Raw genomic sequence first — 16127 nt, 5'->3', positions numbered from 1 at the left:
CTCGTCCACTCTCCTCCACTCTCGTCCACTCTCATCCACTCTCCTCCACCCTCCTCCACCCTCCTCCGGTCCAGATCGCATATAGTTAGTCCCGTGGATAGCCTGCTGAGACACAGACACCTTTTCGTCCTCTCACAGCGACAAGAGTCCTCCGATCTGGAATGCACCCAGCGATCCACGAGCTTGCAGGCGCCGCGCAGAACTTATTATCATGCCCGCCGCACCTCATGATGTGCAGCTTCCCCATTGCCGGGAATTCTCCTTCTCCTCCTCCTCCTTCTCTTCCTCATCCTCCTCCTCCTCGTCTTCCACTGGCTCCGGCTCTGGCTTCTACTCCTACTCCTACTCCCCCTCCCCCTCCCCCTCTCCCTCTCCTCCTCCCCCTCCTCTTTATAGTGCATGTCCAGCCACCAACATGTTTTCCTACGACGTCGGCAACATGGCTCGCCCTCAACCGACGACGACAACAACAACCACCACCCTGAGGCGAGAACCATCACAACGTTCTTCGGTACATAGCATGAGAAGCCCCTTTCCCCTGTTGCTGTCCCCGGCCCTCCCAGCAGGATCAGCATCCAAATCCAGCAGCACATATCATCATCCCTCGACAAGTGCAAGTACAAGTCCACGTCCACGTCCCAGTCCGGATCACAGGGCTACCTCTGGGACCATGCCCATGCCCATGCCCATGCCGATGCCGCTGCGCACATCCGAGCACAAACACGGCGTGACTCGCAGACCGTCTAACAACCACCTCGGCCTGAGCCTTCCACTCCCTGAGATTCAGAGGGTGCATCATCACCGCGACACACCCATATACAGCGAGCCGGGGGCGCCACTCCCTGGCCGAGCATACTATACAGACAATCGTGCCTGCTACAACTGCTCGCTCCTATCGGCGTCGGATTATGACAAGACGTGCTGCACTTTCCATGACGACGATCATCCGAAGAGGTCCCTGGCGACGGAGAAGCACGACGACGAGGTAAGAAAAACCCCCCTGTAAGAAAATCAGCAACAACAGCAGCAGCAACAACAACAACATCATCAAAACTCTTGCTCGAGCCACTGCATCACATTCTGACGTGCTCCAGTTCGCTAGTCAGTCCAACACCGTGGGTGGTAACAACATCTCACGCGTGTCCTACTTCAGCAATGTGACGGACATTCCGCGCAGCTCATGCCTCTCGTTCCAGTGCTCGGGCGAGCTGTTCCCCAAGGAGGGAGAATGGCTGAGCAGTTCCCTCCCCGACTCACCTAAACCGTCGCCAATCGGCCGCTCTTCTGGCGGAAGACCTCTAGAACACCACGTCGAAAGCTGGCTCAGCGATACGAGCGAACTGTACGTGGGATGCGATATTCTGGTATGCACTCTCTCTTCCTCTTCCTCCTTTATCCTCCTCCTGCCTCTCTCTTTCTCTCTCCCCAATCCCTCCCAGCCTTGCGAACTAGCGGACTGCGTCGCTAACCAGAACCAGGCCCGAGCGACGATTCTCTCCCCCGGCCGAGCCCAGGTCATCGAGGTCAACCGCAGTGACCTGCACCTGTCAGGAACTACCATCCCCCCGCGCGTCTCCTCCCTGAGCCCACCGCCCTCCTATCCCGGGGACGGCGACAGCTGGGCCTCTTGCTCCGACAGCTCGCCCGACACGCCATGCGGTGAATGGGAATTTGACGACAACCGCTTTTCACGTCAACAACAACCACGTGACCCCCCGCGCATCTCCCCCCGCGGCCGTCATCACGATCTTGCCATGGCGAGCCCGCCCATGTCGCCAATAGTTACCCTCGACCCCCCAGCTGCTGCTGCTGCTGCTTCTCGATTCTCGATCGTGGGCGCCGGAACCGGGAGGCACGTGATTGATGCCCCTCTCGCTTCGCGGTGGTCGCTCCAGTCTGCCGCGACCGCGCCTAAGTCCGACCTGGAAATTATTTCTGAGCTCGAAGCAGCCGTCTCGGGGTTTGCATCGACGATGCTCGGTCTTGACACGCCCTGCATCGCCACGATCCGTGTCCATCTCGCCCACTCCCGCTCTCCGCGAGCTTCTCAACAAGCCACCGAATGCCAGCAGGTCAAGAACTTCTCACGGCCCCGTCGCCCAGTACAGCTCACAACCTCGCGCAGCTCGCCCATGATGAGCACTGATACCATGCGGCGCGAGTCCATTCAATCATCGACCGCACCCATCGGCCCAACCAGCGATTGGCGCTCATGCTCCTTGTTCGGCTCTCTCCCTCCTGCCCAGTCACCGACACCGCCACCCACACCAGACCTCGAGGCGCTGCACCGAATATTTCCCGACAGCGCCTCGTTCGTCCGCCGAGCGCTCTACGCGCACATCCTCGCCTACACGTTCCTCGCCTCCTTTCCTGACCCTCCTGCTGCTAGCTCGCCGCCGGGATGGCGGAGGAGGGGATCGCCGTACTGGTCCAACTCGCGCAAATTATCCGCACAGCACACGTCGAAGTTTGCGAGCGACTCCACCATGCAGCTGCGGGCCGCGAGTCTGAAGGCCGGGCTGCGCAAGAGCATCTTCAGACTCATGACCATCATGGGCTCCGGTGCCGGGGGCGTCGATGTGCTGCTGCGGGCTGTGGTGGAAGTCGTCCGCACATCCGAGGTGCAGGCGTTCGCCTCGACGAGGAACGTAATTTAACGTAATAGCGCTTGCTATATGACATAGGAAGTTTGAGCACTGTTTATTATGTATATCTGTATTTTCTTTTCTTTTCTTTTCCTTCCTTATCGTTTCGCTCCGCTTTACATCAAGCCATCTTGCCTACATTATCGGCTCGTCTTTCTTTGTTCTTTCTTTCTTTTTTGATATCAAGTTGTCCGCCCAATCCGTCCGTCTGTCTTTGTCGGGGAGAGGGGACAAGCGAGTTTGTTTTTAGCGATACACCTGGCGGCCGTGTCGTTTCCGCACAATTTTTTATTATTCTTTTCATTTCTGGAAAATATCGCTGCGTATTTTTCTTCTTCAATATATTCATACTGTATTTAGCCTGGCGTTCGAGGCGCGGGCTTGGGATTTGGGGTTCGGAGCAGTGCTTGTGTTTAGATTTTGATAGAGTGTAAAGAACAGGGAGAAAAGGGGGAAGGAGGGCCGAGGGGGAAGGGCGGAGGAGAGAGCGATAGGATAATGTTTTAATCTATTTTGCTGGCTTCAGGACGTGGGTTGACGGGATACAATCGGTATTTATATACGTATATACACAATGTATTATACTATGATACTTTTATATACAGAATCTATGAAATTTTTAACGTGTGTTAATATGTGAATTGTTTTTTTTTTAAAAAAAAACCTTGATTGAAAAAATCTTGCCTCTTTTTTATCATAAGATGCAAAACTCAACTGGAAAATATATCATGATACGGAAACTCCGATTCGTTGAAGTCGTATCTCCTACGTCGTATATATTCTACAACTCGTTGGAACTTCTGGTCAAAGATCAACGTACGGCTGTTTGTTGATTGCACTCAGGGGTACTCGCTAAAGCTCAAGCCCCACAAATTACATAAGTACAGAACCTCAGGCGGCACCCACCTCAAAAAGCCCAGAAACCATCCTCACACCTCCGCCCTTTCAAAAATCACCACAACATGCGTCTCCGCCTCCCCATCCGCCGAATAATCTCCCTCCGCCCTCTCCGCCCGCCCAATGCTCCTCGTCCATTCACGCAAAACACCCTCCCGCCACGCTCCGCCCGCCCCCAGCTCCCCTTCCTCTCCTCGCCCACCCGCCGCCCACCGGCCCGCTTCCTGACCACAGAGCGCAAGGCCTGGCTCAAAGATGAGTTCTACAAGGCCGGCAAGTACACCATCGTGATCCAGACGGGTCTCTTCCTCTTCTCCGTCATCGTCTTCGGGCTCCAGCAGGAGTATCTGAACCACCGGTTCCCCAGCCCCGAGGAGTGGTCCTGGCTCACGCGGTTCGGTTGGCGGAACGCGAGGTCCGGCGAGGACGACGATAGTGGCGTGGGCATCGTCGATTGGGCGCTGACGGGCCGCACGTACCGCTGGATCCTCCAGCGGCTGGAGGACCCTGACATCGATGGCGCGGGGCTGAGGACTACGGACGAAGGGGGGATTTTGGTGGCGGGCATCGGCAAGATGGGCTACGACGTCACGGGGAAGTCGGAGCCGTGGAGGAGAGGGTACTATGAGTGCTTGATGGGCGCGGCGCGCGCTGCGGAGTATCTGGATGGGCATGTGCGGGACAAGACGAGGGGGATCGCGTTTCCGGCGAATGTGGTCATTGGGCCTTCGAATCCGAACCCGAGACCCGTGTCCCCCTTTTCGCATAGTGCGCCGAAGGAGGAGGACTGTGAAGAGGCGTTTGAGAAGCCCGAGGTGTATTATATGCGGATATTGACCACACAGGGCTTTACGGACAGGCAGAGGATCGATGCAGCATTGGCTTACGCGGTGTGGTTGGATTACAAGAACACTCCGCAGGCGGCGTGGGAGATGCATAAATGGGCAGTGGATATCGCGAATGCGAGCGCGCAGACACCGAAACCGATCATCGATCCTGAAACTGGAGTAATCAGGACTGACGCCGGGGCACCGAGTGCGAACATCCTGTCCGTGGCTACAGCTCTAGGGATCCACCATGCAGTAAACTCTAACCTCACGCTCGCCCTGCCGATATTTGTCTCTGTATTGCGGGCCAGGAGATCACTCCCAGAGGTTCGAGGAACGACGCGGGTGGCCCCAGCACCGGACACCGCAGAAGAAGAAACCCTGTACCAAAAGATCGCAGCTACGGCTCGCTCCATACTAATACCTCCCAAATTCCCGCCCCCACCCGACGACGGCACCGCTCCCCCGTTTCGCACACCCAAAGAGCGCTGCGAAGAGGCAGGCGTAATGACCTACATCGGGGAGATCCTCTACGCGTCCAAAGCCAGCAAGACGAGCCGCGAAGACGGCCTAGCCTGGACTCGGGAGGCCGTCGACCTCGCGGAAGAAGAACTGCGCGAGAAGAGCGTGGATGGGGACGCCCGGCGGATATGCAAAGAGTGTCTCGAGACCGGACTCGGCAATTGGATGGCGATGGTGAGCAAGTTGGCGAGAGAAGAGGAGGAAGGCAAAAAGACCGAGAAAAGGAAGAAGAGTGCAAGCGGATGGTTGGGTCTTGGGGGTGGCGAGGGCAAGGATACGGCTGGGCGGTGGGAGAGCGAGGAGAAGGTCGTTGTTGAGCGGCTGCGGAGGGCGAAGGATATTCTTGACGCTGAGACCGTGGGGCGGTAGACTGTATGAGTATAGATCAATAGGTATAGATTAAGTATAAGTCTAGGCAGTGTAGGTAGGGAGCTGTGTGCTCCGTCGTTGTCGTCGTCGTGGAATAATACCCCTTTTCATTTCGTCCATGATTGGTTTTGGTGTTTGCGTTTCACATCATGCTGTCCCGGAGGCAGGCGGTCAGGCTGGCTGGCAGGTAAGCAGGCGCTGTTCAGTACTGGATGATGCATTGAAATTCTACGTGCGTTCAATTCAAACTTTTGAAAACTTCGCTCGGATCCAGATCCGATACGAGATCTCTTTTCTCTTCGTCCAATTTCCCCGGGAGAGTTACATATCTCACGTCAAGAATGCGAGCGGGATGAGTAGGATGAGTGGGTGAGTGGGTGGGTGAGCGAAATGCGTATCTGGTAGGTAAGTAAGTACTTTGCGAGTTCCGAGTTTTGTACCTACTTCTTCTTAACTGTGGTAGATTGGTCTAAACCCATCTATCTATCCACTTATGCCACTTCCCGTCATGCAATGGATGACTGCATCTGTAGTAGCTGCACTCATCATCTTCCCGCCCGTCTGAAGCTTGCCAATTTGCAAACAGATCTATTCAGCCTCCCCAGTCTCCTCAGCCGCTTCAACCTCCTCAACCGCCGCACCCTCTCCTGGGTTCTTCTGCGCATCGGCAATCATAAATCTCAGAGCGTCCTGAGAGTTCTCGATCCGATCAGTCCAAGGCCCCACTCCGTTAGCCCACTCCCCCTTCTCCCATGCCGGCGCGTCAACCGGCTCCTCTTCTTCTTCCTCCTCACCCCCACCCCCAATCCGCGTGAACACTGGATTGCCATATGCTTCATCACCAGCAACAACCTTGAACCAATCCACCACCTGGGTCCTAGCCTTGATAAGCATAGTCTCGGAGTAGTATGGCTCGCCTGAGCTGAACACCGGGGCGCCGTAGGCGTCGACGTGGAACTTCTTGTCGCCCTTCTCGCCGCAGATCCACGTGCCGGCTGGGTCCTGACTCTGTACGTAGATGCGAGCACGGTATCGCATGAAGTCTGCGAAGTGCGGGTTCGTGATCTCGGAAGCGTGGAAGTAGGAAGCGAGGGCTGCAAAGGCGTCGATGCGTGGACCCCAGGTGGCGAAGTTGGCGTTCATGAAGGCAGAGGCCTGGACTGCGCCGTCTGAGACGCCAATGATGAACAGCCTAGAGTCTGGGGCTGTCATTGTCTTGATGACGGTGTTGAAGATGGTCTCGACGTGCTCGTAGGTGGTGGTCGAGCCGGGGATGCTGTTCCGGAGGGGGTTGAAGCGGAGGGCTGGCTCGACGGCGGACTTCTGGGGGAGGGAGTACCAGGAAGTTTGAGTGACGGCTTTCTTGCCGCGAACCCACCAGCGGAGTTGCCCTGTGTTGGCGAGGATGATACCGGGGGAGTCGGTGTTGTCTTTTGAGAAAGCTTGGGCCTGGATGTATTTCACCAGGTTGACTGCCGAGCCTTCGTTGATACCTCCTTTGGCACCGATGACACGGTGAGCAAAGGTGCCGACGTCTTGGGTGTGCTCGTAGAACAACACAACGACATGCTTCTTCTTGTCTAGGTCCTTGGAGACAAAAATGGGGAGGTGAGGCTGGTCAGCTGCGGCGCCAAGGGGTAGACGTATCTTCTCGAGACCAAGGGCGAGGAGACGATCGGAGATAATGTTGCGGATGGCCTCTGTGAACTTGGTCAGTATCCGTTCAGCTGAGGAGAACAAGGTGAGGAAGTAGTATGTCTGACCATGCATGGCCTCCCGCTGGACGCAGTTGTGACGTTCGTTCTTGGTAAGGAAAAACTTGAAGTAGGCCCTTGGATTCTCAATATTGCGGATCTCGTCTTCATCATTAATAAAGTATCTGAAGGTGATTAAGTCAATAAGAGCCGGATCGAGATGAGAAGAGGGGATGAAGACTCACCCAAGGCCCTTCAGATCGGTTGGGTAGATGGGGTCTTTGGGAAGACCTTTTTCAAGACGGCGAAACATATTGGCTGCCGATTTAGTGTTTCGATGTTTGCTGTGAGAGGAAGATGGAGATGGAGATCGGGGAAGAAGAGTAGAAGCGAAGAAGAAGAGAAGAAGAGAAGAAGAGAAGAAGAGAAGGAGAAGTGAGGACGAAGTGAGGAAGTAGTGAGGAAGTAGTGAGGAAGAAGTGATGAAGAAGAAGAGAAAGAAGCTTGAAGTTGTTGTAGTGTTGCAAAATGGTTGACGGCTTTAAATAGACGAGAGAGAGGGTGTTAAAGAGAGGAAGTGAATAAGCGGGAGTGAACGAAGAGCAAGGAGTTGTTTGTTGTCGTGGTTGTCGTGGTTGTTGGGTGAATGAAAGGGCGAGGAGTTGAAGAGATAATTCGAGGCGAGTCGACGAGAGATAGAATTCCAAGTCAGGTGCTTTTTGCAAATTCACCTATCAAATCAATAGCAGGAACAAATACATAGCAACAGTAAACAATCTCAACGCAGGAAACAATACAGGAGAGAAAACAGTGGAATTCGAGATAACTACATACCATACCATACATCGTATACCTCACCTCACCTCACCTCCATAGTAGATGCTGCGTTATGGACTTGGTTGCACAGGTGAGTGTTCCATTGTCATGCCCTCCCAAACGCCCCGGCTTTTTATATTGTACACTCGTGTCTCTCTTGGTTGGTTTGATTCCCATCTCATCTCATCTCACATAACACACATATTTCCACAGTCCAGCTTTTCCCCTTCCTGTCATCCATAGGCAAACCGCACCTCTCTCTTTTCGGGTCTACCTCTTCCAGTCTTCCCCTGCCCTTGTGCCCTTGCTCCCATCCTCCCCCCAAACTACATCCCCAGCTTGACAATCCTCTACCACGATGCCTTCTTCACACCCGGGAGCAAACCCGCAAGGGCGTTGACTCTAAAGTTATACTGCAAACCCATTAGTCCAGTCTCACGATGGCCTCCAACCCCCCGGTTCCCCCCCAAGCAACCAATCCGGTATCCGGTAACCAGTGCAAGCAAGCACCTACTCTGGACATCTTGAAATCCCGCAACACACCCCGCGCCTTTCCTCCCTCTATACACCGGTTGCGGATCTGCGTCGAGCGGGTATAACAGTGCATCTGCGACAGCTGGAGCTGTGCCTGCGCGCGCGTTCGGGCGGGGAGCGTCATATTGCGGATAATGTAGCGGAGGGCTTGTCTGTTTGTTTGCACTCATTGAGCCTCCATCCAAATCCTTGATGCGTTGTGTGTGGTATCTGAGATGTTAATTACCTCTCGGGCTCGTTCTCAGCAAACACTTTCCGCTTGGTATGGTCGCGCATAACCTTGATGTTGACGAAGCCGCCCAGGTCGAGCTTCTTCGAGCGGAACATGGACATGGTGGCGAGTAGCTTTCAGTGAGTATGAAGTTCGGCGTGAATTCGAATGGGGCGGGTTATGGTTGACGATGGTAGTGGTGATGAATGCCGTCAAGCAAAGTACTTTCTTTCCTTCGGTCCTCTACGGCGACCCTGGCCTTGGACGCAGCCTTGCATCAGCCTCGTCACGAGAACCCGTGCAAAGAGGTCTTCTCGATGGTTGGAGATTATTTTATACTGAGGGATTGCAATTTATATATATATACACAGCAGTGGCATCCAAACTGGATCTAAGCTGATACAGTTCAAATGAGTTATCAGTTCTACCGATGAACTGATCCCCTATGCCAACTACCTGGTCCGGTCACTCAAGACCCACCAAATTCACCTCGAAGAAAACATAATATTCTTTCCCCTTTTTACTATTGTTTACCTTCACTTCTCTTCACTTCACTTCACTTCTCTCCACCACCACCATAGTCCTTACCTCTGTCTCTCTCTCCATCATGGCACCCAAAAACCGCTCTCCAACCCCAACTCCAACTCCAACTCCATCGAAATCCTCTCCCAAGTCCTCTTCCAAATCCTCCAAATCCTCAAAGGCCTCCTCATCCTCATCCTCATCCTCATCCTCTTCCTGGACCAAAACTCTCACCACAAGCGCCATCCTCCTCGCTCTATTCTCAGCCATCTACTTTTATCTCGACTCGCAGCTTGAGCGGTTTTACATCTTCTCGCCAGCGCAACTGCATGACCTCTCTGTGCGGGCGATTGCCGCTCATGGCAACGACACCAAGAGCGTGGTGAGCTACATTGTGGGGGAGTTGAGCGAGAAGCTGCCGGGCGGGTACGTGAATCTGGACGAGGAATGGATTTTTAACAATGCCGGGGGTGCCATGGGGGCAATGTACATTATCCATGCTAGTAAGTCTTTACATTCCAGTTCAAAGCTCCTAAAAGAGAAGGGGTTTTTTTTTTTTTTTTTTTTTAAACTTTTTTTTTTTTTTTTTTTTCGGCAAGACATGATAGGTCATGTGAGGCATTGTTGACAAGACGGACACCTCTACACGACGTAACGCTGACCAGACACAGGTATCACCGAATACCTCATCATATTCGGCACCGCCATCGGTACAGAAGGCCATACCGGCCGCCACACTGCCGACGACTACTTCCACATCCTCGCCGGCACCCAGCTTGCCTACTTGCCGGGCTCCTATGAGCCTGAGATCTACCCCCAGGGCAGCGTGCATCATCTCCAGCGTGGTACCGTCAAGCAGTACAAGATGGATGAGGCGTGCTTTGCCCTCGAGTACGCGAGAGGGTGGATCCCACCTATGCTCGGCTTTGGGTATGCAGATACTCTTACCAGCACCCTGGACTTCCCGACGCTGTGGAGGACGACGTGGGTCACCGGCCGGGAGATGATTGCGAATCTCCTGAGGGGAAAGCTGTGAGTGGCGGACGTGAAGAGAACCTCGTTGAGGGGACGTGGGTAAGAGTATGGTGAGAGAGATGTGTACAGTACTTGTCAGACCAGAGACGCTCAGCATGGGCATCTAATTCAACTTTGTATATAACGCTAAAACAAGCTTGGTGGTAGTTGAGCAAGTGCTTGGGCTCACCCACTGAGTGGTATATACACCCAAACTTCCTCATCTATTCCTTATTCCCATTCATAGACCAGCAAACTTCCAGAGATCAGAAGCGGGATGTAGCGAGCCGGACACCCACAATCAGACGGACTCACGGAAGAAGGCCGAGCGGAAGGCCGTCGACGACGAAACACATTGGATGATGGAAGCTTAGCTAGCGAGGTGATTTCAAATCCCAATTCTGCCCCGTCTACAATAGCACTCAGCCACTGTCATCCAGGACTCTCAAGACTCCAAGACGAAGAGCAAGAGCAAGAGCAACATGGAGACTGGATAGCAACAGCACCAGCGCTGACGTTAAAGCCTGAAGATGATGAAAAAACGCCTCATTCACACACACATACACACACACCAAGATCTCACTCACCACGTCTCCTCTTCTCGATCTCGATATCCGTGCCAGGCATGCAAGCAGCACGCAAGGATATCAGTCTTCGCGAGATCTCCTCCCCATCGTCTCCTTCGCGGAGTCATATTCCATCTGCGAAACCGCGATGGCGTCTCATCTTATGTCATCTGGTCCCGAAACCGGAAACCGAAACTGATATCAACAAATCTTCAGATTTGAGACTCCAAACCGATGCTATCGTAGCGAAGAAAATTATATCGTATCATCAGAAGACCATCCATCATCCGAAAAGCCATAATATAATAAATATATACACCGAATAAACATACTTTCCAAAAAAAAGGCGGGGTCTACGGAGTAGAAATCAAACAGTTTTGCAAGTTTAATTGTCATATAATGATGAGAGTATAAAATATCAAGACTATTTGCTGAAGAGGATGCCTCTTGAGGTTAGATGACGGTTTGATTTGATTGATAGATAGACAGGGTTTGAGTCTAAGGCTAAGGGCTTCAATCCGCGCGATTGCGCACTGCTTGTTACTTATCGCTGTAGTGTATATCCATCGTTTTCATTGAGCTTGTAGCTGTCTGTCTACATGACTCCTTAATACGAAGATGTGAAGCAGAAGCGGAGGACGGGATAGGATCGGGCTAGTTTCTATTTAGGTTTTAGCGGGTGTGTTAGACTACCTAGCTTTAAGAAGGGGTGTGGATGATGATGACGATGGTGGGTGAGGTATAAGAGATGGAAGATAAAGGCGAGTGGGATGGTGATGGTGAGGTGGGATAGGTATAGGGAATCCACTGACCCTTTTCCATCCTTGCCTGCCTTACTCGCCTCAGTCGCCTTCGATCCGGCTGCGGAGGCGGGTTTGCCTGCGAGTCTGTCAGTCCTCCGTGCTTGTTGACTCTGGGGGCCTCGCTTAATATGCTTACTTGCGGCTGCATCTCCATTATCTTTGTCGCCCTGCGCGGCTGCTTTCGTTATTTCCAGTGTCAGTACGTACTCGCAGCTGGCATGAACGGACACGGGTATCGAAATTTCAGACTAACCGTCTCCCGCACCGACCGTGAACTTCTGGCAGTCGTCCTGGGCCCCGCGCTGGGCGACTGGCATGAGGACCGGCTGGTGGTTGGCGGTCGATATCATGGTGCACAGTCTGTAGTTCCCAGCCGGGAGGCCGTCGGTGACCGTAGTAGAGAGCAGGCCGTTCCCGTCGCCCACATCGTTGATGCCCTTGAAAAACACAAACGAGACGGGGTCGGGCGCGGTCGTCGGCGCGAGGCTGTCCCCGAGATTCTGGATCGTCATGTGCACGTGTCCCATGATCTGGCCCAGCCCGTTGAGATCTTGAGGAGCGGAGTAGTAGGTCGAGGCGGGGTTGGTGAATACTCCGGCTGCGAGACCTGTGGTCTGTACCGAGACGGTGAAGGTCTTGCCAGCTGGGAGATTCTCCCCGGGCTTAGGCGAGGTGATGATTCCCGACACCATGTTCGACGTGGAGGGGATCTTGCCCATGACGATCCCGTTGCAGGAGCCGGCTTTGTTTTGGAGACCGTTGGTGGTGATCGAGCCCTTGCAAAAGTTGATAAAGTTGCCGTCGTCGCTGGAAGCGTTAGTACCTGTGTTTCCTGATCTCGCTTCTCGAAGACTTACACTGACGATGGCGACTGGCCAGCTGTAGGTGTCTCTTGACCGGTCAATTTGGAAGCATCTTGAACGTTCTCCGGACTCAGACATAAAAGTCCTTCAAGTGCTGCTGCCCCCTTCTCCTGTCCCAAGCCCTGTCCACCAGCATTCTTGTTTTGCCTGCGAACCGTCCCCATCTGCGAAATGCCCGTATCTGTAATGATGCCGGCCTCGGTCGCGATAGCAAGGCCTAGGACGGCTAATGTGACTTGTTGGAACAACATGACGAATAAAATCTCTGAAATCTTGAGAATAGAAGGCAAACGCTCTGCGTGATAGTTGATTGGGGCGAAGTGAGTGGAAGTACCTGGGACTCGTTGATCTACAAACAGGGAAGCCGAGGACCGAGTTGTAGAATCAAAGGAAGATGTTGAAAGTACGGCACCAAATCCAGAGATACTAGAATCAAAAAAGACAAGAAAGAGTGACGGAGCAATGAAAATTGGACTGCAGCAAGAACCAAACAATGTTGAGAAGTTGCGAAGCGTTGCCAAGATGGGAGGGCTTTCTCTCCATATAAGATATCCTCCCGTCTCGTAGCGCTCCCTCCCCAGGTGCTAAGCAGGCCCGTAACAGCGTCTTCCTTGCTAAAAATGAAGCTGAGATGAAAACAGGGCATCTGTTCTATCTTGTCTGGCCCCTTGCGATATATCGAAACTCACTGGGTGGTGGTCTCGCGCGCCAAGCTGCAGCAGTGTTGCTTCATGCATCGCTTAGCGAGCCATTTCGTCTCAACAACATGAGACGGGCGACAGCGGAAGAGATCGTCTCAATTGTTCGCATTGAGGAGAAAATCTCCGTAAGGTACAATGACATATAGGATCGGTATGCGACCAGATCTGCCGTCTCGGTTGTGAGTTGTAGTCGGTTAAGCCTGCATGGCAGCACGGTGGAGTACTCGTTTTTGTGAAGTACGTATATACCCGCCATAATACCGACTCAGATCCAGTAACAAGTTACTTCGCAAGAAAATTAATAAAAAAATAAGCGTATTCAATATGGCGCATAATAACGCTGACATTGAATTTAAAATAGAAGGGAGCTTCCAAGGGTAAATAGCCTGTCAAGTTCCTATGCAAATGAAGTTGAATAATCCAAACACTAACCTACCGTCGTCACTGACTCTATCTATGTATAATCAACCTCAAAAACCCTAAATCTTACTTAGAGACCCTCGTCCAAGAATGGGTAAGACGACAGGGGATGCTGGATGTAGGTCACTGATCAAAATTGCTGTACCTGGCCTGCGAAACCCTACATACAGCAAGCATACAGGATGTCAGAGTTCTATCCAATCCGCATCTTTAATATACAATTGATTTATCCTCCATATATCATACAAAACCACCATCAAATGCGCCACCATGTATATAACTTCAGTCAGCGGCTCTATATCTGCCTATTGAATCCCTACATGATCACATGAACTATCAATCAATCAACAAGCTCCACAAATTACCCATCCACCATCAGCTGCATATATATACATATATATATCTCCTTATATATAGCGGCTATAACCTACAAGAGTCCCCTCGAGCCTCACGATACATTACAATCAATTTGCGATTCCCCTTCCTCCTCGCAATTCCCTTCAAAACCGTAACCCCCTTCGAAAAATACGAATTCATCGTCTAAAATACTTGGCCCTTCCTTGCCTCCATCTGCCATCCAAAAAAAAAAAGATCGATATCTTCTCTTGCTTATATTATTACGGACTGTAGCAGGTCGGGCCCTATACACCATGCGTCGCAGAACTTCGGACTACAGCGCCCCCAGCCATACGGAGATACATCTGAGCTTCTTCCACTCGAGCGTTAATTCCAGGATGGATGGTTCAAACCGGGGACAAGAAGTGTGCTGGGTGGTGTTTGGGCCGGGGCTTTCAGAAACAAAAGCACGACGATGTATATATACATACATAGATTTTTTCTTCTTCTTTCTGTTACTAGGTAAGTGGTAGGTCGGTATTTGGCCGAGACAATGATGAGATTCCGGGGAATTTTCGAGGATGCGTTATGTATGCATCTAACCTGAAGTGAAAAGGAGAAGAAAGTAGGTTCTGGGGAAGTGGAAAAGAGGATATGAGGGAGGCTTCGTCGAATTGCGCCGCGCTAGTTAAGGCAAACTTGCTTTGCTACTTCCATCTTGCAAGCGATGGAGGCGATGATCGTATCCGAAGATAAATACCTCCTCCTACATCCATCTCATGCCTCCTAGAAGCCACCGAAACCAGAGCTGACCCTCTATGATACATCCACCTCCCAAGCCTCTCGGAAGGTCCACAACGGTATCAAGCAAACCCTGTAAAATGCAGGAGAAAGGTCAACCAGCATTCCATTTGATGCCACCAACATGGTGATCACTCACCATTTCCCTCAGACCGTAGCACAAATCCTCGAGAACACGACTGAGTCCGTCCGTATGGAAAGGGAAAACGCGCGTAATCGGCGCCTACAAGCGTTGACCGCCAAGCTCCTTCTCGTAGATGATCCTCTCCTGGCGGAAGTTGATGTTGATCGTCGCATCCAAGATCAGCACGCCCGAATGCATCTTCTCGAGCCTCTTCCATGACGCCAGGGCCTTCCCCTTCCACGTCTTGTACTGCTTGTTCCGGTACTTGAAATACGCCTCGGTCACAGGTCGGGCACGGAGGCGACGAACGAGCTTTTGGAGCTTGAATCGGGCCTCTCCCGCTTCGAGGTATGTCTTCCATCTGCGACGCAGGATTATCTCCAGGGCGGCGCGGTACCGTGTGATCTCGTTGAGTTCCTAGAAGAGAAAAGCTGTCAGCCAAGAACCTCCCCCCTCTTCCCTTTTTTTTTAGCACTTTTTTTCTTTCTTGGAAGATGCTGGAAGTTGAAAGCTGACCTTGAAGGATAGAGCACCTCCATGGCGGTCAACTTGGTAGATATTCTTGATGTTCTCCGGGAACCACTTTGGGAGCTCTTCTGCTGGTGGGAAGCCCGGATGCGTCGTAGGCTCGGGGACCACTTGCTCGCCATCTGAGTCGTCAAATTCAGCACCGTTCAGCTCTTCATGGTCCTCGTCCGTCACTTCTCTCGGGAATGCTTGAAGATGCTCTCCAGGCGCGAACTTGAGCCGACGAGACAGGGAAGCCGCTGCTGGGGTTATGATCGTCTCCTCAACATCGCTGCCGTCTTCGAGGTCGACTGGAAGCGCAGGGTATCGAGGCAACTGGTGGTCGGCAGTTTGTAAGGTGGACTTGGCCGATTCAACATTGGCATTGGAGTGGCGACGTGATCCGATGACTCTATCGACTGGATGTAAGGTAGTTTTGGGTGATCGAGTCTCGCCTGTGATCTTGGAGGTTGGAAGCTTGTCTGATCCGAGAGATGGTGGGATATTCACATTCGGGGTGGAATCGGGGGTCTCAGCTGTTCTGATCTTAGCACTCAAACGACCAGAGTGGGCCGATCTGCGAGCGTTGCCATTAGTATGTGTCCAAGTAGGCTCGGTGTCGGCATTGACATGTTCCGAAGAGGTCAGTTCTTCTTGGGCTTTTCTGGCCTTTCGTCTCTGCTTGTTACGTCTTTTTCTCTTCTTCTTGCTTTCGGTATTTTGTGGGGTTTCAGATGCCACTCGTAGCTTGGGGTCACCTTTCAGTGGCTCGAGGATGGAACTCTCCAAGCCCTCGGGATCAACGGTGTGACCAAGACCCATCTTAGCGAGTGCTGCAGTCAGTAATTTGCTGATGCTGTCGCTGAAGCTGCGATTTGGTGGTGTGGAAGTCAGAGCAAGAGAGATCAGCGCAGAGCTCGAAGTTGTGGGGAGATTAGAGATAGGTTGGAGTAAA

The 16127-nt window shown here is 52.5% G+C and overlaps 7 protein-coding genes across 8 annotated transcripts; 3 read left to right on the top strand and 4 right to left on the bottom strand.

The window, feature by feature from the left end:
* Positions 1 to 670: 670 nt before the first annotated feature.
* On the top strand, positions 671 to 2657 carry L3040_005891 (uncharacterized protein; the record flags this gene model as incomplete). The annotated part of the gene is made up of 3 exons (XM_007297693.2): positions 671 to 985; positions 1095 to 1364; positions 1479 to 2657. The coding sequence occupies 3 exons, from the start codon at positions 671 to 673 to the stop codon at positions 2655 to 2657; spliced, it is 1764 nt and encodes a 587-aa protein (XP_007297755.2).
* Positions 2658 to 3607: 950 nt separating this feature from the next.
* On the top strand, positions 3608 to 5260 carry L3040_005890 (uncharacterized protein; the record flags this gene model as incomplete). Its single annotated transcript, XM_007297694.2, has 1 exon — positions 3608 to 5260. One exon carries the CDS (start codon positions 3608 to 3610, stop codon positions 5258 to 5260), a length of 1653 nt encoding a protein of 550 aa, XP_007297756.2.
* A 588-nt stretch (positions 5261 to 5848) lies between these two features.
* On the bottom strand, positions 5849 to 7267 carry L3040_005889 (uncharacterized protein; the record flags this gene model as incomplete). Its single annotated transcript, XM_007297695.1, has 3 exons — positions 5849 to 6960; positions 7024 to 7139; positions 7200 to 7267. 3 exons carry the CDS (start codon positions 7265 to 7267, stop codon positions 5849 to 5851), a joined length of 1296 nt encoding a protein of 431 aa, XP_007297757.1.
* An 853-nt stretch (positions 7268 to 8120) lies between these two features.
* L3040_005888 (mitochondrial 37S ribosomal protein uS14m) lies at positions 8121 to 8637 on the bottom strand (the record flags this gene model as incomplete). Its single annotated transcript, XM_007297696.1, has 3 exons — positions 8121 to 8183; positions 8285 to 8456; positions 8531 to 8637. 3 exons carry the CDS (start codon positions 8635 to 8637, stop codon positions 8121 to 8123), a joined length of 342 nt encoding a protein of 113 aa, XP_007297758.1.
* A 485-nt stretch (positions 8638 to 9122) lies between these two features.
* L3040_005887 (uncharacterized protein) lies at positions 9123 to 10073 on the top strand (the record flags this gene model as incomplete). Its single annotated transcript, XM_007297697.2, has 2 exons — positions 9123 to 9540; positions 9709 to 10073. 2 exons carry the CDS (start codon positions 9123 to 9125, stop codon positions 10071 to 10073), a joined length of 783 nt encoding a protein of 260 aa, XP_007297759.2.
* Positions 10074 to 11271: 1198 nt separating this feature from the next.
* On the bottom strand, positions 11272 to 12534 carry L3040_005886 (uncharacterized protein; the record flags this gene model as incomplete). Of its 2 annotated transcripts, none has more annotated exons than XM_066155652.1 (5): positions 11272 to 11278; positions 11430 to 11496; positions 11557 to 11598; positions 11674 to 12227; positions 12278 to 12534. In XM_066155652.1, 5 exons carry the CDS (start codon positions 12532 to 12534, stop codon positions 11272 to 11274), a joined length of 927 nt encoding a protein of 308 aa, XP_066011219.1. The 2 variants fall into 2 exon arrangements, with proteins under 2 accessions (XP_066011219.1, XP_066011218.1); XM_066155651.1 differs by having other exon boundaries at positions 11557 to 11595.
* Positions 12535 to 14764: 2230 nt separating this feature from the next.
* Positions 14765 to 15994, bottom strand: L3040_005885 (uncharacterized protein; the record flags this gene model as incomplete). Its single annotated transcript, XM_007297699.2, has 2 exons — positions 14765 to 15082; positions 15182 to 15994. 2 exons carry the CDS (start codon positions 15992 to 15994, stop codon positions 14765 to 14767), a joined length of 1131 nt encoding a protein of 376 aa, XP_007297761.2.
* Positions 15995 to 16127: the final 133 nt, after the last annotated feature.

This window comes from Drepanopeziza brunnea (assembly GCF_022702325.1).
Source record: "Drepanopeziza brunnea f. sp. 'multigermtubi' strain 214-2 chromosome Unknown ctg10, whole genome shotgun sequence".
Classification (NCBI taxonomy): domain Eukaryota; kingdom Fungi; phylum Ascomycota; class Leotiomycetes; order Helotiales; family Drepanopezizaceae; genus Drepanopeziza; species Drepanopeziza brunnea.
The sequence above is the reverse complement of the archived record's forward strand: the minus strand, read 5'-3'. Positions and strand labels throughout refer to the sequence as shown.